The sequence below is a fragment of the Thamnophis elegans genome, chromosome 1 (assembly GCF_009769535.1).
Source record: "Thamnophis elegans isolate rThaEle1 chromosome 1, rThaEle1.pri, whole genome shotgun sequence".
Classification (NCBI taxonomy): Eukaryota; Metazoa; Chordata; class Lepidosauria; order Squamata; family Colubridae; genus Thamnophis; species Thamnophis elegans.
The window spans coordinates 176,739,787-176,760,219 of NC_045541.1; the positions used below are offsets into that span (position 1 = coordinate 176,739,787).

A 20,433-nucleotide genomic window follows, 5' to 3' on the forward strand; every position below is an offset into this window, starting at 1 on the left:
TCGCTCCCATTTATTCTCTATGGGAGGGGCCATTCACTGTCCACACGAAGCCTTACTCCTGAGTTGACCGTTGTTCCTTAGCTGTCTGGCAATTCTGCACATGCGCACACTGGGAACAGGCTCCACCTGTTCTTCTGCCTCACCTGATGTCTGACTCCGAAAGCAGCTGATAACTGGCATACGGCCCTGGCCCCCTCTCTGCCTCCGACACAGAGCCCTCATCAGAGCCTTCCCCAGACTCCAGGACTGGCCCAGGTTCCTCTCCAACTTCCTCACTCTCCGAATCTGCCGCCAGATCCACTAGTGAGCCACAACAAGGACAGCTGTGGGGTCCTTGGTGCTCTCTCTACAGCTGGTTGTTTTCTTTCAGACATTTCATGACCCAACTACATAACATCATCAGGGCTAGTGGGGAGATTAACATTAGCTTGATAATTAAGAAGCGAACAACATCCCAGTCAAGGAATTGCCAAACAAGCCAGCAGTAAATATCCCAACCAAATACCACTCCCACCGATGCTGGCAGGGAGAGCCACTGGGATATAAACTGAGAAGCAAACCCCACTCTCTACTAGCACTGATGATGCTACCTAGTTTGGTAAGGCAACGTTTGCAAGGAAACAACCAAGCTCAGAGAGCACCAAGGACCCCTCATTTCAACCCTAACCTGCAAATGAGGTCGTCCCCGACTTACAACAGTTCCTTTAGTGACCGTTCAAAGCTACAGTGACACTGAAAAAAGTGACTTATGACCACTTTTCACATTTCTGTCCATCACGGCTTCCCCACGGTCACGTGATTTACATTCGGAGGCTTGGCAACCGGTTCATACTTATGACGGTCACAGCGACCCGGGGGTGGTATGATTCCCCTTTTGCGGCCTCCTGACCGGCAAAGTCTAGGGGGAAGCCCGATTCACTTAACGACCGTTGTTGCCGATTTAACAAGCTGCAGGGATCCGCTTAACGAAAGGCGGCAAGAGAAGTCATAAAACAGGGCGAAACTCGCTGAACCCATTTCTCACTTAGCAGCATCAATCCTGGGCAGCAGTTGTGGCTGTATGTCGAGGACTACCCTGTTTCTCCGAAAAATAAGACCTCTGTGGATAATAAGCCCAATCGGGCTTTTGAGCACATGTGCTAAAATAAGCCCTCCCTGAAAATATTGCAACACAGCAGTAGCCATGAGGTGACCACGCTCGCCGCCTCCCAAGGACCGGCCCATAGATTTCCACTGCTCTCCTCTCCTCTGCCTTCTGTGCATCCAGGCATCAGGCACTGGACTCAGCTGTTCCTCTTCTTCCTCATCAGCCGCCTCCAGACCTGAGGGCTGTTGACTCTCCATTTGAGGGCTGACGCCTGGCCAGGATTCGCCTCTGTCTCTCTCTCTCTCTCTCTCTCTCTCTCTCTCTCTGCCAGCTCCATTCCCTCTCCCCTCTCAGAGCTCTCAGGTTGCCTTAATGCTGACCCAGCCTCCTCCCCTGATTCGGCTGCTGGAAGGGCAGACAGTCGATAGGCCGCAACCTGAGGAGATGGGGAGTGTTCTGGCCCAGGATGCAACCAACAATCAAATCTTTCATTGTCCTGCTATCCTGTTTTCCTAAAAATTAAGACCTCCCCAGATCATAAGTCCAATCGGGCTTTTGAGCGAATGCGCTGAAGTAAGCCCTCCCACGAAAATGAGCCCTCCCCAAAAATATTGCAACACAGCAGCAGCCGTGAGGTGACCACGCTCGCCTCCTCCTCCTGCCCCTCAAAAATAATAAGACCTCCCCGAAAATAAGGCCAAGCACTTATTTCGGGGGTCAAAAGAAAATTAAGAGTCTGTCTTAATTTCGGGGAAACACGACACGACCACGACAGACAGGATGTCAGTAAACCTACATCCTGCTTTTCCCCTCAAAAAGTAACCATCCACAGTCAGTGTAACACAGTCACACCAGCTGGGCCCACACGTCGCCAGAACCCAAAGGTGCTTTTTCAAAAGGAAAGTGGGCTTTGTTTTTTCTTGAAGAGGTTTCGCTTCTCATCCAAAAGGGTTCTTCCGTTCTGACTGAATGGCGGGGAATGGAAGGATTTATATTCCTTGCAGTTAGCAGGGAATCTGATCATTAGCATTCTTTCCGAGGGTCCTTGAGCCCCTTGGACATTTATTCTATACAGGTGACCCCCCCCCCTTCCCGAGGGCACAGATAAACCTCCAAGTGGCCTCAACGACTCTCGAGAGCGTTAATGATCAGATGGGATATAAATCCTTCCATCCTCCACCCATTCAGTTACTGCCTTAATCACTGCAGGGATTCGCTTAACAGCTGCGGCAAGGAAAGGTCACGAAACGGGGCGGAAAATCACTGGACTGTCTTGCTTAGCAACGGAAATGTTGGGCTCAATTGTGGTTGTAAGCCGAGGACTCAGGGCGGTATTGGAGCTTGCCCGTTATTAGTCATGACAGTCATAAAGCAGATCGTCACATGACAATTTTTCAACCTTTGTTTGCAAAGGTCGTTAAGTGAATCACCATGATCCACGGGGAACCCCTTACTTGTTATGGGGCATTTTTGCCTAAAACCGTAAATGTGGATTGATTTCCCCAAGGTCCAAAATGTGATCCCGTGACCACGGAAGGCAAGGCGGTGGTGGATTCGTTGAAGCTTTGGAACCTGGTCGTAAGTACAGGTAGTCCTCGACTTACAACAGGTTCATTTAGTGACGGTTGCAGGATCTCCATGGTCGTTTGATTCACATAGAACAGAAGAATAGAATAGAAGAATAACTTCATTGTCACTTTGAAAGTACACTAATCGGCATGCATTAAAATGAAATCTCGCGGCCTACAGCTCTCAAAAGGGTCTCCACCTCTAATATACATGACATAAACAGGAAATCATACACAAAGAAATAAATGCAAAATTATGGCTATACCCACATACGTTATATAACACGGAGTGACAGCACAGTCTTGCTCCGTGATGGCGTGCTTACGGCACAGATGATTTTCGGGTCTCTGCCGTGGATTCGTGGGGCACATGCATGAGATTTGGGAACGGGGGGGGGGCAGCATGCCCCCCCCCCATGCCCCATTTTTGATCCCAGGAGGCTTCAGGGAGGCCTGCTAGGCCCAAAATGGCCTATGGGGGGGAATCGTGCGTGCATGCGCGGGTGATAGGGGAAGCAGGGGGGGGTTGTGTGCACAGGGGTGCGGGATGTGCGAGGGGATGTTGCACGCACAGTGCATTATGGGTGTGGGCGCATGCGCGCACGCGCACACACACACACACACACACACACGACAAAAAGGTTAGCCATCACTTGTCCAGTTTGCTTGACAACTGATTTACGTGACTTAAAACACTTGGAATACGGCATCCAGTTTTGGTCACCACGATGTAGAAAAGATGTGGAGACTCTAGAAAGAGTGCAGAGAAGAGCAACAAAGATGACTAGGGGACCGGAGGCTAAAATTTGGGCAACAAAAACGAAATGCACAGGTACAGGATAGGTGGTACCTTGCTCAACAGTAGTAACTGTGAGAGGGATCTTGGAGTCCTAGTGGAAAACCATTTAAATAGGAGCCAGCCGTGTGCAGCAGCTGCCAAAAAAGCCAACACAGTTCTAGGCTGCATAAACAGAGGGAGAGTGAAGGGTTAATACCACTTTATAAGGCCTTGGTAAGGCCACACTTGGAATACGGCATTCAGTTCTGGTCGCCACAAAAGACTCTAGAAAGAGTGCAGAGAAGAGCAAGAAAGAGGATTAGGGGACTGGAGACTAAAACATATGAAGAACGGTTGCAGGAACTGGGTATGTCTAGTTTAATGAAAAGAAGGACCAGGGGAGACATGATAGCAGTCTTCCAATATCTCAGGGGCTGCCACAAAGAAGAGGGAGTCACAACTATTCTCCAAGGCACCTGAGGGCAGGACAAGAAGCAATGGATGGAAACTAATCAAGGAGAGAAGCAACTTAGAACTGAGGAGAAATTTCCTGACAGTGAGAACAATTAACCAGTGGAACAGAAATTGTCTCCAGAAGTTGTGAATGCCCTAACACTGGAAGTCTTTAAGAAGATGTTGGATAGCCATTTGTCTGAAACGGTATAGGGTTTCCTGCCTAGGCAGGGGGCTGGACTAGAAGACCTCCAAGGTCCCTTCCAACTCTGCTTTTGTATTTGTATGACGGACGCAATGTCCTGGAGTCATGTGACCACCTACAAAGGAAAGCCAAGGGGGGGGGTTCAGATTCACTTAACGACACTACACCGATTTAACAAAGGTGCCGAGGACAGTCGTTGAAATGGAGCAAACTCCCTTAACAAATTTCTCACTTAACAAACACACAATTTTGGGGCTGAATTGTGGTCATTGAGGTTGAGGACAGTCTGTAATTTTTGTGGGGGATCTGTTGTAACTTTGAAGGGTTGTATTTATTTTTTTTAACCACACCCACTGTGGAAATCTTGGGGGACGCTGCCTTGCTCAGATAATCTTCCTTTGAAGGGTTCGCTGACAGCTGTCCCTTATCTTTCTAGCTGCCCATCTCTGCTTGCCATTCAGCTGCCAAGGCTCCTCGCAGCTAATATCTAATTAATAAAAATTAATGTAGCAATAACGGCATAAACCATAAAAGGGGATGCATTAAAACCAGCCCTTGCTGTGTCTCAATGCAAACACGGCTTCATTGTTTTATAGCCGTGTTTTTCAACCGGCGTGCCACACACGTAGTTGTGCCAGGGGATTATTTCTCCCACGCCATGAGGTTCCCCCCCCCCTTTTTGTATTGTGTGTATTCTGCACAATCAGTGGTGGGATTCAACAATTTTTAATACCCCTGGGACGGTGAATTCTAGTCCTATCTTAAGCCCAAAAGCCAGCTGGGTGACCAGTTGGACCAATCACCAGGAGACGGTGAATTCTAGTCCTAGCTTAAGCCCAAAAGCCAGCTGGGTGACCAGTTGGACCAATCATCAGGAGACGGTGAATTCAAGTCCTATCTTAAACTCAAAAGCCAGCTGGGTGACTCTGGACCAATCACCAGAAGATGGTGAATTCTAGTCCTATCTTAAGCCCAAAAGCCAGTTGGGTGACCAGTTGGACCAATCATCAGGAGACCATGAATTCTAGTCCTATCTTGGGGCGCAGGTGGTGCAGTGGTTAAATGCAGCACTGCAGGGTACTTCAGCTGACTGCAGTTCTGCAGTTCGGCTGTTCAAATCTCACCGGCTCAAGGTTGACTCAGCCTTCCATCCTTCCGAGGTGGGTAAAATGGATTGTTGGTGGGGACAATATGCTGACTATGTAAACCGCTTAGAGAGGGCTGAAAGTCCTATGAAGCGATATATAAATCTAACTACTATTGCTATTGCTTAAGCACAAAAGCCAGTTGGGTGACTGGGCCAATCATCAGGAGACGGTGAATTCTAGTCCTATCCTAAGCCCAAAAGCCAGCTGGGTGACCCAGTTGGACCAATCACCAGGAGATGGTGAATTCTAGTCCTATCTTAAGCACAAAAGCCAGTTGGGTGACTGGGCCAATCACTAGGAGACAGTGAATTATAGTCTCTGTTAAGCACAAAAGCCAGCTGGGTGACCCTGGGCCAATCGCTAGGAGACTGTGAGTTCTAGTCCCTCACTCTCAGCTCAACCCACCTCACAGCGTGATGATTGTTGGGAAATTAGGAGGTAGGATTGTTAAAAATGCTAGCTGCCTTGAGTTACTTACAAAGTATTACAGGCAGGATTTAAGAAACCAAATAAGTACTCGAGGCAAACTTCAAAACGTTAAAATGCAAAACATAGAAACAACAGCGCTTTTCTGAACTGTTAAAAAAACACCCAGTTGGTCGACCTCTAAGGCTCTCCAATGACTTTCTGTCTCCCCAGCACCAGCTCCAAGCTCAACACCTCTCCCATCACGCACCCCCCATCCCGTTGACCCCTCACCCGTCCAGCGTCCAGTCTGCCAGCCTGGCGAGCCTTGGTAGCGCTTCTGGGCTGCTGGCACTGTCGGGAGCATTGGGGGCGCAGGCCCATCTGGTGGCCAAGGATGACCGAGGGCTTCTTGATGCCGACCGAGGTAGGTTTCTCCAGATAAGGTTCGTTTCTTTGACGGAGAGCTATGAAAGATTTTCCTGATTGATCAAATTTGCCTAAATGGGGTGGGCGGGGAGGGGAAAGGCTGTGTCTGGCTAGTAGGGCAGCCCTGGCAACTTTAAGGTATGCAGACTTCAATTCCCAGAATTCCCTAGCCACCATTTGTGTACTTCAACTCCCAGAATTCCCCAGACACCATTTGTTGACAAACTCCCAGAATTCCCTAGTCACCATTTGTGGATTTCAACTCCCAGAATTCCCCAGACACCATTTGTGGCTTTCAACTCCCAGAATTCCCCAGACACCATTTGTGGCTTTCAACTCCCAGAATTCCCCAGACACCATTTGTGGCTTTCAACTCCCAGAATTCCCCAGACACCATTTGTGGCTTTCAACTCCCAGAATTCCCCAGACACCATTTGTTGACAAACTCCCAGAATTTCCTAGCCACCATTTGTGGCTTTCAACTCCCAGAATTCCCCAGACACCATTTGTTGACAAACTCCCAGAATTTCCTAGCCACCATTTGTGGATTTCAACTCCAAGAATTCCCCAGACACCATTTGTTGACAAACTCCCAGAATTCCCTAGTCACCATTTGTGGACTTCAACTCCCAGAATTCCCCAGACACCATTTGTGGCTTTCAACTCCCAGAATTCCCCAGACACCATTTGTGGCTTTCAACTCCCAGAATTCCCCAGACACCATTTGTACACTTCAACTCCCAGAATTTCCTAGCCAACATTTGTGGACTTCCAACTCCCACAATTCCCTAGCCAGCATTTGTAGACTTCAACTCCCAGAATTCCCTAGTCACTATTTGTGGACTTCAACTCCCAGAATTGCCTAGGAAATATTAATAGATTTCAGGTCCCAGAATTCTTAAAAATGTCTTAAGAGCCGCCCTGTCTCAGAAACATTGCTGTAAAGCTCCTCTGCTTTCATTGTGGTTCCCCATAGATATGCAGAAACATTGAATGTCTAGTTTAAAACAATTCTCCCAACAGGTGACTAGCTCACATTGTCTGATATTTGGGGAGGAAGGGGGGGGGGGAAGCATGCTGGTTTGGGAATTCTGGAGACTTTAAAGTTTCCTGGTTTGAGAAAATGCAGTACTGGTGTTTTGAGTCGGTTTGAAAGAATGCCTCGATCTTACAAAATCTGTTTGCTCGTCTGCATTAAGGTTGCTATTCCCGGTGAAATGAGCTTTATAAGGTGAGAATTTTGAGGCTCCCAACCAAAAGTTAGAAATGGGGGTAATGAGAAAAAAATGTCAACTCTTCCTAAAAGTAAAAAGAAGTGTAAATGTGGAGCAGTTGGCCCGAAAACTGTTTGAGTTTGCAGTTACTATCTCATTTATTTATTTCATTCAGTGTATTTAGCTCAAGGGTGTCCAACTTGAAGACTTGTAGACTTCAGCTCCCAGAATTCCCTAGCCAGCATGGGGAATTTCCCTAGCACAACAGGTTGGGGAATTCTGGGAATTGAAGTCCCCAAGTCTTAAAAGTTGCCAACGTTAGACCCCTCTGATTAGTTCATGCTAGGTAGTTTATCACCGGGACGCTGTGGCTCAGTGGCTAAGACGCTGAGCTTGTTGATCAGAAAGCAGTTCGGCGGTTCGAATCCCTAGTGCCGCGTAATCGAGTGAGCTCCCGTTACTTGTCCCAGTTTCTGCCAACCTAGCAGTTCGAAAAGCAGGTAAAAATGCAAGTAGAAAAATAGGAACCACCTTTGGTGGGAAGGTAACAGCGTTCCGTGCTCCTTCGGCGTTTAGTCATGCCAGCCACATGACCACGGAGACGTCTTCGGACAGCGCTGGCTCTTTGGCTTTGAAATAGAGATGAACAACGCCCCCTAGAGTCGGGAACGACTAGCACATGTGTGCAAGGGGAACCTTCACCTTTTACTTTTAGGAGTTGACATATGATAGCTTTATTGATTAGCCTATAGGCACAAGGTTCAAATGCATATCACCCAAAAAATCTTATACAAACAATTTAAAAGAAGAGTAAGGTAAAATACAATAGTTATAGGATAAGATTTAGATAATTAATGGACGGTTTATAGGTAGTCCTCGACCTACGACCATTCATTTAGAGACCTTTTGAAGGTAAAACGGGGACGACAAAAGTGATATATGACCAGTTCTTTTAGATATGACTGTTGCAGCATCCTGGAGGGGTGTGTGTGTGTGTGTTGTCACATGATTGCCATTTGTGGCCTTCCTGGCATACTTCCGGCAAGCAAAGCCAATGGGAAAGCTGACAGGGAAGGTTGCAAATCTCTACGGTGTGATGACTCACTTAATGACCGCAGCGATTCCCAGAACCAGACTTAACAGCAAAGAAAAAGGGATCGTAACTTTGCTGAGCTCCGGAAAAACCTCATAAAATCAGATACAGCCCCATGATGCTTTGCGTCACGGCTGCCCTGTATAGCGACACGTTTTCTTGGTCGTAAGTCGAGGACTACCAGTATTTCTTAGATTATCGGCTGCAAAGGTTTACCCATGTCAGTGGTCGAGGAGAAGAGAATTTGGAGTCCTTTTTGTTGCTAATCACCAGGTCCCACTTATTGCTGGCCCAAGGAGGCAAATGCTAGCATTCCAATAGAGATCATTTTAGGGGTGCAACTTTGACAAGGAATGAGAAAAAAATGCATCAATTTTTTGGGGGGGCTCCTCTTTCCCAAATGTCCTTGAAACCGCCCCCCCTTTCCTCCAATTAAAGAGGCGGAGTGCAACCCCGTAATAATTTAATTTTCACCGTTTGTGGGAGAGTGTTTTTATGCACAGTTGCAGGCGGGATGGGTGGCGTTTTCTTCGTGTTTTGATACTAAAACCCTTCTCTTCTTGCCTTGTTGCCGTTCCGTGTTGCCATGGCGACAGAGAGAGACCCCGGACCCGTAAGTCTCTTTGCTTCCCCCACCCCATCCTTTCTTTCTCTGCACCCTGCCCCTCCCAATTGTTTCTCCTTCCTTCGAACCCCCAGCGGGGAAGGGAGGCTCTGAATCAGAGAGAATAGGAAAAGGCTGTTTATCTCCCCAATGGAGTATGAAAATGTGTGTGTGTGTGTGTGTGTGTGTGTGTGTGTTGTATTTGTGCTATTTCAAGCTATTTAGCTCTCATCAGCTAGCCATACCCTTACTGGGATTAGAACCTGTGCTTCTAATTTGGGCATACCAGGGGTTGTGACTTTAAATACACACACACACACACAGACAGACAGACAGACGTATGTATATATGTGTGTGTGTGTATGTATGTATGTATGTATGTGTGTGTGTGTATATATATATATATATATATATATATATATATATATATATACACATACAATATATATATGTACACATACAATATATATATGTGTGTGTGTGTGTATATATATATATATACATACATACATATATATATAGTATGTATTGTATTTGTGCTGATAAATAAATATATATACATATAGTATATATGTATATATGTATATCTATCTATATATATGTGTGTGTGTGTATGTATGTGTATATATACACACCAGGGGTGGGTTTCAAAAATTGTTCGAACCACCTCTGTGGGCGTGGCCTCCTTTGTGGGAGTGGCTTGCCACCCATGTGACCGGATGGGAGTGGCTTGCCGCCCATGTGACCGGATGGGAGTGGCTTGCCACCCATGTGACCGGATGGGAGTGGCTTGCCGCCTATGTGACCGGATGGGAGTGGCTTGCCTCCCATGTGACCGGATGGGAGTGTCCAAGACGATGTTATTACTAGATATTACTAATTACTAGATATTATTAATATTACTAGATCATTATTAATGCATAGATAACTGTGGGACATTACACACCCACCCACACCCACAAACTATGACAGTGCTAGGAAAACACCAAAAAAATACCCCCCCCCCCCAAAAAAAAAGACTGCCAATGAAACCAGTTTTTTTTTTTCCTAAGCCTAAGAACAGGAAAGACAAAGTCACTGGAATAAAAACCATCAAGGCAATGTGGAAAATTATAAAGGACAGGCACTCACAGAACCATCAACCACCTCAGAATTACCTAAACAAGTAAGGTGACCAGATTTTCAGATTGATAAAGAGGGACACCATTGACCGGAGGGGGGGGGGGAGCTAGGCCGCGGCAGTTACTGCCAGCCCGCGACCTCTCTAGGGACGTCTGGTCACCTTAATTATAGACATCCTCTCTCTCTCTATCCATCCATCCATCTGTCTAACTGCCTGCCTATCTAGTTATGGTATCCCTCTCCCTCTTTCCCCCTCTCTTTCTCCATCCATCTATCTGCTTGCCTACCTATCTCTCTCTCTTTCTCTCTATCCATCCGTCTATCTGCCTGCCTATCTGTCTATCTAGTTATGGTCTCTCTCTCTCTCTCCCTCTCCCTCCCTCATTATCATCTATCTCAGTGTTTCTCCACCTTTTTATAAAAATATTTTTTTTAATTCTTTTTGTTACATAGAGGACACATGCCCACAACAATAAAAACAAAACGAAAGAAAAAGAAAAAAACCCATCATCACATATAGCATGTCGTTTGGTTACAAGTGTTTTAACATTTATCATTCTTATACATTTATTATTTCATTTAATAGGTTATAATATACAGTTTGGGTTGCTTTGTTTACCATCCCTTCCTCCTGTTGTAACACCACCTTATTTTCCCTTTCTTTTCTCCCTCCCTCCCTTCTCTACTTTCCTCCTTCTTCCTCTCCTTCCCCTTCCTTCTTCCCTTACCTTTCTCCTACTCCTGCTCTTCCTCTTCCCCTTTCTACCCTCTCTCCCCCTCTTTCTCTCCTTTCCATCCTCCTCTCCTTACCTCTTTCTTCTTTCCCCCATCTTCCTTTCATTCTCTCCTCCTTTCTCCCTTTCTCCCAACTCCCTTTCTGGGAGTTGAAGTCCACACACTTTCAAGTCTCCAAGGTGGAGAAAGACTGATCTATCTAATTAATATAATTATTTCTCCCTCTCTTTTTCACTCTCTTTCCAGCGCATACACGCAAATGCATAGGGCAGCCCACCTCACACACAGGTAACTCCGGGCGGCTTACGGGAAGAGGACAGCTCACCCACGCGGGGGGGGGGGGGCAGGATTTCGCCAAGAAAAGTTAACTTTCCTGCGAAAGGGGCCGGCAGCCTCTCAGCTCTTCCCGGCCGGGAAGACCTCCCCCCACTTCCACTCCTGCGACCCTCCTCCCGCCTCCTCGGAGCTTCAAGCAAGCTAACTGGGAAGGCTGGGGAAGAAGAAGAAATGGCAGCGCGAGGTTAGCGGTCCTTGGGGGCGCGGCGGAAGCCCTGCAAAAGTGCTCCTTTCCCGGCTCGGCTACCATTGCTGCTGCTGCGGGCGGAAGGAGAGGAGGAGGAGGAAGAAAATAAAGCGGCGGGATGGTCCCTGCAGCCGCCGACGTGGGAAAGGTGCGCTTTGACAGCCCTGCCAAAGCGCTCCTTTCCCGGCTCGGCTGCCATTGCTGCTGCTGCGGGCGGAAGGAGAGGAGGAGGAGGAAGAAAATAAAGCGGCGGGATGGTCCCTGCAGCCGCCGACGCGGGAAAGGTGCGCTTTGACAGCCCTGCCAAAGCGCTCCTTTCCCGGCTCGGCTGCCATTGCTGCTGCTGCGGGCGGAAGGGGAGGAGGAGGAGGAGGAAGGTAAAGCGGTGGGGTGGTCCCTGCAGCCGCTGAGGCGGGAAAGGTGCGCTTTGACAGCCCTGCCAAAGCGCTCCTTTCCCGGCTCGGCTGCCATTGCTGCTGCTGCGGGCGGAAGGGGAGGAGGAGGAGGAGGAAGGTAAAGCGGTGGGGTGGTCCCTGCAGCCGCCGACGCGGGAAAGGTGCGCTTTGACAGCCCTGCCAAAGCGCTCCTTTCCCGGCTCGGCTGCCATTGCTGCTGCTGCGGGCGGAAGGGGAGGAGGAGGAGGAAGAAAATAAAGCGGCGGGATGGTCCCTGCAGCCGCCGACGCGGGAAAGGTGCGCTTTGACAGCCCTGCCAAAGCGCTCCTTTCCCGGCTTGGCTGCCATTGCTGCTGCTGCGGGCGGAAGGGGAGGAGGAGGAGGAGGAAGGTAAAGCGGTGGGGTGGTCCCTGCAGCCGCTGAGGCGGGAAAGGTGCGCTTTGACAGAGCTTCCTCTCCGGAGAGGCGTTTTTTAAAAAGAAAAACCCTGCAGGCACCCAGCGACAGGGGCTAGGAGCTAGGAACCCGGAAGTTAATTACTTCCGGGTTCACTGACGAACCGGATCGCAAGAACCGGTGCGAACCGGTAGGAACCCACCCCTGATACACACACACACACACACATACATACATATATGTATGTATATCTATCTATATATCTATATCTATCTATCTATCTATCTATCTATCTATCTATCTATCTATCTCTCTCTCTCTCTCTCTCTCTCTATATATATATATATATATATATATATATATATATATATATATATCACAAGACTCTGATAAAGATGTAAGTAGGGTGATGCTTGCACAAGACAATAAGAACCAAGAAGCTTGTACAAAAATCCTATAATTTGAAATTTGCTTTGGATTTTTTGGCCTTTAATTGAAATAATTGGAGACAATCAAGGAATAAGGACCAAGACACTTGCAAAAACATCTGACAATTTGAAATTTTCTTAGGGTTTTTTGGCCTTTAATTCAAATAATTGGAGATAATCAAGGAATAAGGACCCAAACGCTTGCAAAAACAATTTGAAATTTGCAGGGGGTGGGTGGGTGGGTGTTGGCCCTGAGTGCAAATAACTGAGGCTCTTTCAGGACCCGATTCTGCAGGCTGAGCTCCCGACCACTTTTCTCCACTCAGAGCTCCCTCCGAAAACATCTACACTCGGGGTGACGTGTTCATCAATCCTGTACAACATTTTTTTTTCCTTGCCAAGCAAAGCGAGAAGGCAAAATCAGAAAAAGGAGAAATGACAAATCAATGCTTTGACTTCCTTTATTAACAGCGTTGTGATCATGTTTTAGGACAGTTTTCCCGAAAAATTGATATTTCTGTTTTTTTGGGCAAAACGATGCCCATAGAAAATCACCGATTCACCTAACGACTGCCTTGCTTGCTTAATGACCAATGCAAACAAACAAACAAACAAAAAACAGATTGTAAAATCAGCTCAATGTTGCAATCTGACCATGTTAATGATCCTTCACTGTTTGCGTCCTTTGTGGTCGTAACTCGAAGACTTACTGGCAGCAGAGTCAGCACAGTGCGTGGAAACAGCCTCCCGCTCACACAGAATTTTTAGCACGTTGTTTCTCCCACCCTATTTCGTTTGCGGTTGTCCTCTCCCTGCCTGGCAAACCAAGACAGGAGGAACCCTGGCTTGGCTTTACCGCTATAGTGGGCAGGGGTCTTGGGGGGGGGGGGTCCCAGCCCCTCCTGTTGTAGGTGCTCCATTCTGCACTTCATTTTATTGGGGGCGCTGAACTCTTCTCTCCACTGAACCCGTCTGCAGCCTTTCCGCACGCACGCGCGCACACACACACACACACAAATCCATTTCATGAATGAAATATGGAAAGGATGACAGTCTTGTTTGTTTTACAAGTTCATTGATGGAACTGTGAAATGATGGGCCTTTTGTTTTTGAAAAGGGATTTAAGGCTGCGCTTGGGAAAAGTTCTCTGTCTTGTAAGCAGCCTGGACTCACTTAACAGTGAGATTGGCAGCATATAAATATGATAAATAAATAAACAAATAAACAAATAAACAAACTTCCCTCTCTATTTGCTTCCCTTCTCTTCCTTTCCCTCTTTCCTTCCCTTCCCTATCTTCCTTTCTTTCCTTTCCCCTTCCTCTTCCCTTCTTTTTCCTTGCCTGTCCATTCTCCTCTCCTCCCTATTTTCCCCTTCCCTTCTTCATCAATTGCTTTTCTTTCTCCTCTACTTTTCCCCCCACTCTTTAGTTTGCTTTTGTTCCTCCCTCCCAAGTCAACGATGGAAAGGCAGATGTACTTAACAACCGTGTTACTATTAGTAATCCACTGCAGTGATTCACTTAGCAGCTGTAGCAAGAAAGGTCGTAAAATGGGACAAAACTCACTTAACAAGTGTCGCACTTAACAACAGAAATGTTGGGCTCCTTTGTGGTCATACAGGTGAGGACTACCTGTACAGACTGTGTTTCTCTGCTAAATAACCCACAGATTTTTCACAGCAGGTTAGGCTAGAGTAAAACAGGGCAATAGAATGGAATGGAATAGAACAGAACAGAACGGGATAGAATAGAACAATAAGGGATAGGATAGGATTGAATTGAATTAGGGACAGAATAAGGGATGGATAGGATAGAACAGAATAGAACAGAACAGAATAGAATAGACTAGAATAAGGGATAGGATAGAATAGAATAAGGGATAGAATAGAATAAGGGATGGAATGGAATAGAATAAGGGATAGAATGGAATAGAATAGAATAAGGGATAGAATAAGGAATGGAATGGAATAGAATAATGAATAGAATAGAATAAGGGATAGAATGGAATGGAATAGAATAAGGGATAGAATAAGGGATAGATTAGAATAGAATAAGGAATGGAATGGAATAGAATAATGAATAGAATAGAATAAGGGATAGAATGGAATGGAATAGAATAAGGGATAGAATAGAATAGAATAAGGGATGGAATGGAATAGAATAAGGGATAGAATGGAATGGAATAGAATAAGGGATAGTATAATGGATAGAATAGAATAAGGGATAGAATGGAATGGAATAGAATAAGGGATAGAATAAGGGATAGAATAGAATAAGGGATAGAATAGAATAAGGGATGGAATGGAATAGAATAAGGGATAGAATAGAATAGAATAAGGGATAGAATGGAATGGAATAGAATAAGGGATAGAATAGACTAGAATAAGGGATGGAATGGAATAGAATAAGGGATGGAATGGAATAGAATAAGGAATAGAATAGAATAAGAAATAGAATAACGGATGGAATGGAATAGAATAAGGGATAGAATAGAATAAGGGATAGAATGGAATGGAATAGAATAAGGGATAGAATAGAATAGAATAAGGGATAGAATAGAATAAGGGATAGAATGGAATGGAATAGAATAAGGAATAGAATAGAATAAGGAATAGAATAACGGATGGAATGGAATAGAATAAGGGATAGAATAGAATAAGGGATAGAATGGAATGGAATAGAATAAGGGATGGAATAGAATAGAATAAGGGATAGAATGGAATAAGGGATAGAATGGAATAAGGGATAGAATAGAATAGAATAAGGGATAGAATAGAATAAGGAATAGAATAAGGGATAGAATGGAATGGAATAGAATAAGGGATGGAATGGAGTAGAATAAGGGATAGAATAGAATAAGAAATAGAATAACGGATGGAATGGAATAGAATAAGGGATAGAATAGAATAAGGGATAGAATGGAATGGAATAGAATAAGGGATGGAATGGAGTAGAATAAGGGATAGAATAGAATAAGAAATAGAATAACGGATGGAATGGAATAGAATAAGGGATAGAATAGAATAAGGGATAGAATGGAATGGAATAGAATAAGGGATAGAATAGAATAGAATAAGGGATAGAATAGAATAAGGGATAGAATGGAATGGAATAGAATAAGGAATAGAATAGAATAAGGAATAGAATAACGGATGGAATGGAATAGAATAAGGGATAGAATAGAATAAGGGATAGAATGGAATGGAATAGAATAAGGGATGGAATAGAATAGAATAAGGGATAGAATGGAATAAGGGATAGAATGGAATAAGGGATAGAATAGAATAGAATAAGGGATAGAATAGAATAAGGAATAGAATAAGGGATAGAATGGAATGGAATAGAATAAGGGATGGAATGGAGTAGAATAAGGAATAGAATAGAATAAGAAATAGAATAACGGATGGAATGGAATAGAATAAGGGATAGAATAGAATAAGGGATAGAATGGAATGGAATAGAATAAGGGATAGAATAGAATAGAATAAGGGATAGAATAGAATAAGGGATAGAATGGAATGGAATAGAATAAGGAATAGAATAGAATAAGGAATAGAATAACGGATGGAATGGAATAGAATAAGGGATAGAATAGAATAAGGGATAGAATGGAATGGAATAGAATAAGGGATGGAATAGAATAGAATAAGGGATAGAATGGAATAAGGGATAGAATGGAATAAGGGATAGAATAGAATAGAATAAGGGATAGAATAGAATAAGGAATAGAATAAGGGATAGAATGGAATGGAATAGAATAAGGGATGGAATGGAGTAGAATAAGGGATAGAATAGAATAAGGAATAGAATAACGGATGGAATCGAATAGAATAAGGGATAGAATAGAATAAGGGATAGAATGGAATGGAATAGAATAAGGGATGGAATGGAGTAGAATAAGGGATAGAATAGAATAGAACAGAGAATAACAGAGTTGGAAGGGACCTTGGAGGTCTTCTAGTCCAACCCCCTGCTCAGGCAGGAACCTTCAGATACTTGATGGTTCTCAACCATGATTTGTAAGTCGAGGTATAGTGGTTTACTGACCATTAGAAGTTACAGCAGCCTTGAAAAAAGGGACTTATGGCTACTCCTCCCACTTACGACCGTTGCACATCCCCACAGTGACACGGTCAAAATTCAGGCACTTGGCAATCAGCATGTCTATATGGCATCTGTCCTGTAGTCCTGTAGTCCCCAGTTGTGAGGTCCCCCCATCCAGATTCCAACACGCCAAGTCAATGGGGGGGGGGGGAGCCAGTTCATTTAACAAGCACAGGGTTCGCTTAACAGCTAAAGCGATTCACTTAACAACCGTGCCAAAAAGGTTGCAAAATCGGGGTATGATTTACTTAACAGCTACCTTGCTTAGCGATACTGGAAACGATTGTGGTCGTAAGTCAGACGCCGGCTGTACTTTGAGGGGGGAAAACCACTCCCTGGCTTCGCGTGTTATCTGAATGCTGAGGTTTATGTCCCTTCGGCTTTCTCTTCTGCAGAGCTCTTTAATGCTGTCGAACGGAGAAAGGATGCGAGCCATTTCGGATTACTTGAACAGTAGCAAAAAGAGGAAGTCGGAAAAAGAATACGGCACGGATTACGTGAGTGGCTTCCCTTCTTGGAGCACGCAGGCTTTGGGAACAAGGGTGTTCCGACCGAGGCTTCCCGAGAGCATGAAGCAAACTCCTGGTCTTGACAAAAACCCCTTTTATTGATTGATTGCGAATTCCGCTGCTTCACATCCAGCAAAGTCTTTCCAGGGAGGATTTATGGTCACAGACCTTATCTGGCTTGGAGAGCTGCCAGGCCGATATCTGCAAAACTTGGCAACGAACCAATTCAGCAAACTACTATGTCTCCTGCAAACTCCACTCCCCTTTCGCTCCTCTTTTATTTCCTCTGGGAGGGGCCATTAATCGTCCACCTGTAGCCTCGTGGCACGACAAAACCGCGCTCGACTAAAGCGCGCCCGATTAAACCGCGTCGCTGACGTCATCAACAGGGCGACAACAGCGAGCGCGGAGAAAGAAGGGCGCTTTAAATAGCGCTTTGAAAGCAAGCCGATTCAAGTTAAGGAAAGAGTTAGGTTTAGGGTTAGGTTTAGGGTTAGGTTAAGGGTTAGGTTTAGGGTTAGGATTAGGATTAGGTTTAGGGTTAGGTTAAGGGTTAGGTTAAGGGTTAGGTTTAGGATTAGGTTTAGGGGGGTTAGGTTTAGGTTTAGGGGTTAATTTTAGGTTTAGCGTTTACAGCGTGCTGTCTCTGCGCTGTTGTCGCGCTGTGATGACGTCAGCTACGCGGTTTCGTCGAGCGCCCTTTAGTCGAACGCGGTTTTGTGGTGGAACCCTGTAGCCTTACTCCCAAGTCGACCCCTGTTCTTTAGCTGTTCCCTTCGTCTGGCCACTCTGCGCATGCGCACACTGAGAACAGGCTCCAGCTGTTCTTCTGCCTCACTGATGCCTGACTCCAAAGGCAGCTGGCAGGCCACAACAGAAGGTTTGGGTGCAACTGAACAACTTCTCTGCAATCCAGATGTTTTGCAAGTGGGTGACGGCGTCGGATTGTGTCATCGGTTGCCTAATGTTGCTACCAAAACTTGGATATTTTTCCTCCCTTCTAAAACTTGTAGCTCAGTTTACAGGTAGATTACAGATACAGGTAGACCTTGATTTACGACCACAATTGAGCCCAAGATTTCTGCTGCTAAGCGAGACAGTTGTTAAGTGGGTTTTGTCCCATCTTATGACCTTCCTTGCCACTGTTGTTGAGTGAATCCCTGTGGTTGTTAGTAACACGGTTGTTCAATGAATCCGGCTTCCCCATTGACTTGGCTTGCCAGAAGGTCGCAAAAGGGGATCACATGACCTCGGGACACTGCAACCGTCATAAGTATGAGTCAGTACTCTCGCCCCTCCCGAATGTTGAGTGAATGTTGTGTTTTACCGCTAATTATTTTTACTCACATTTTCTTTTTGTGTTTTGTCCTGCACTCCCCTCCCCTATTGTAAGCCGCCCTGAGTCCCCTCAGGGAAAAGGGTGGCCTATAAATGTTTAATAAAATAGAAATAAATAGAAAAAATAGTTGCTAAGTCTCTGAATTTTGATCCCACGACCATGGAGATGCTGCAATGGTCATACGTGTGAAAAATGGTCATAAGTCACTTTTTTCAGTGCCGTTGTAACTTCAGACGGTCACTAAATGAAGTGTTGTAAGTTGAGGACTGCCTGTAGCATATTGGACAGGTAATTCTTGCCTTAAAGCAACTTGTTTAATGACCGAAATTATAACACCACTGGAAAAAAAAGTGACTTTTTAGTTTGCTTTTGTCCTGTAACATGGTTACAGGATTAAATTTTGGCAGCCAGCCAGCCACCAGCATATATTTAATATTTTATATATTTACCAAATGCATTTGATATGGTTGCAGTGTCCCCAATTCCTATGATCACCATTTTCAACCTTCCCAGACATCTTCCAACGAGCAGAGACAGTGGGGGGAATCATATTCACTTAACGACCATATGATTCGCTTAACAACTATGGTGATTCCCTCAACGACCACGTGATTCCCTTAGCTACAGGGATTCGCTCAACGACCGTGTGATTCCGAACGGATGTGTTTCGAGGAACAACTGTGGCCAAAAAAAAAAGGTCATCAAATCATGCGTGATTCACTTAACGACCGCATTGCCCGGCAAGGAAGTTCTGGTCCCAATTGTGGTTATAAAGTCAACAAGTTTTTTTGCTGTTCTTCGGTAGGTTGCTCCTTTAAACGGGCTCCTGCTCCAATGAGCCAAATGTCCCCTCTTCAGTTTGCGTCCCACCCACCCACCTCCAGCCATCCTGAAATAAATCTCTTTTTTTCTGTTTTTCTGCCCTCCCTTTTTATTTCTTTCAGGGCAGCGATGGGGAGAAAAGTGAAGACAACCTGGTGGTGGATGAGGTTTGTGTGACTATAATTTATTTTATTTTAGAAAATTTATATTGCTGTCTACTCCCTCGTGACCTGTCAAAACCGCGGTCCACAAAAGCGCGCTCGACGAAAGCGCGCATTTGACGTCATCACAGCGCGACGAAAAAAATTAAAAATTGAAATAAAAATAAAATTAAAGCAAGCCGATTCACATAAAGGTAAGGGTTAGGGTTAGGTTAAGGGTTAGGGTTAGATTTAGAGCGTTAGGGTTACGTTTAGCGTTAGGTTAAGGGTTAGCGTTAGGTTTAGGGTTAGGTTAAGGGTTAGCGTTAGGTTTAGGGTTAGGTTAAGGGTTAGGTTAAGGGTTAGGTTTAGCGTTAGGTTAAGGGTTAGGTTTAGGGTTAGGTTTGGGGGGGTTAGGGTAAGGTTTTCGCTTTATTTTTACATTTATCGATCACAGCGCGATGTTTTCGTCGCGCTGTGATGACGTCACATACGCGCTTTCGTCGAGCGCGATTTTGTCGTCCGCGGTTTTCTGGTGGAACCTACTCCCTCAGGTCGGCTTACACAATATATACTGGGGGCGGGGCAGTTTTAAAAAAGCTTTGAAGAGCAAGAAAGCTGGGGGATGGGGGTCTCTTGGCACATGGAGGGGGTTAGACCAGTGAATTTAGGGGGAGCTGGGAGGGTGGGATATACACTGAAGCAACATTGAATGGCTTAAAGGAGCAGTCCTCAACCATTGGCTGCTTTAAGATATTGTGGACTTCAACTCCCAGAATTCCCCAGCCAGCATGGCGGAGTACTTAATGATCTTTATTGTCTCCTTCAACAGGGGTCTCCAACTTTGGCGACTTTTAGACTTGTGGGTTTCAACTCCCAGAATCCCTGGGAAGAAGAGCTGGCTGAGGAATTCTGGGAGTTGAAGTCCACAAGTCTT

The 20,433-nt window shown here is 45.4% G+C and overlaps 1 protein-coding gene across 3 annotated transcripts in view; it reads left to right on the forward strand.

Moving 5' to 3' along the window:
• LOC116514163 (transducin-like enhancer protein 1) overlaps positions 1–20,433 on the forward strand; it is an 88,992-nt gene that overhangs the window by 40,051 nt on the left and 28,508 nt on the right. For all 3 annotated transcript variants that reach the window (XM_032225670.1, XM_032225749.1, XM_032225830.1), the window contains 4 exons: positions 5,879–6,071; positions 8,977–8,993; positions 17,082–17,183; positions 19,479–19,523. In XM_032225670.1, the coding sequence (XP_032081561.1) occupies positions 5,879–6,071; positions 8,977–8,993; positions 17,082–17,183; positions 19,479–19,523 (357 nt within the window). The remainder of the gene's footprint in view (positions 1–5,878; positions 6,072–8,976; positions 8,994–17,081; positions 17,184–19,478; positions 19,524–20,433) is intronic.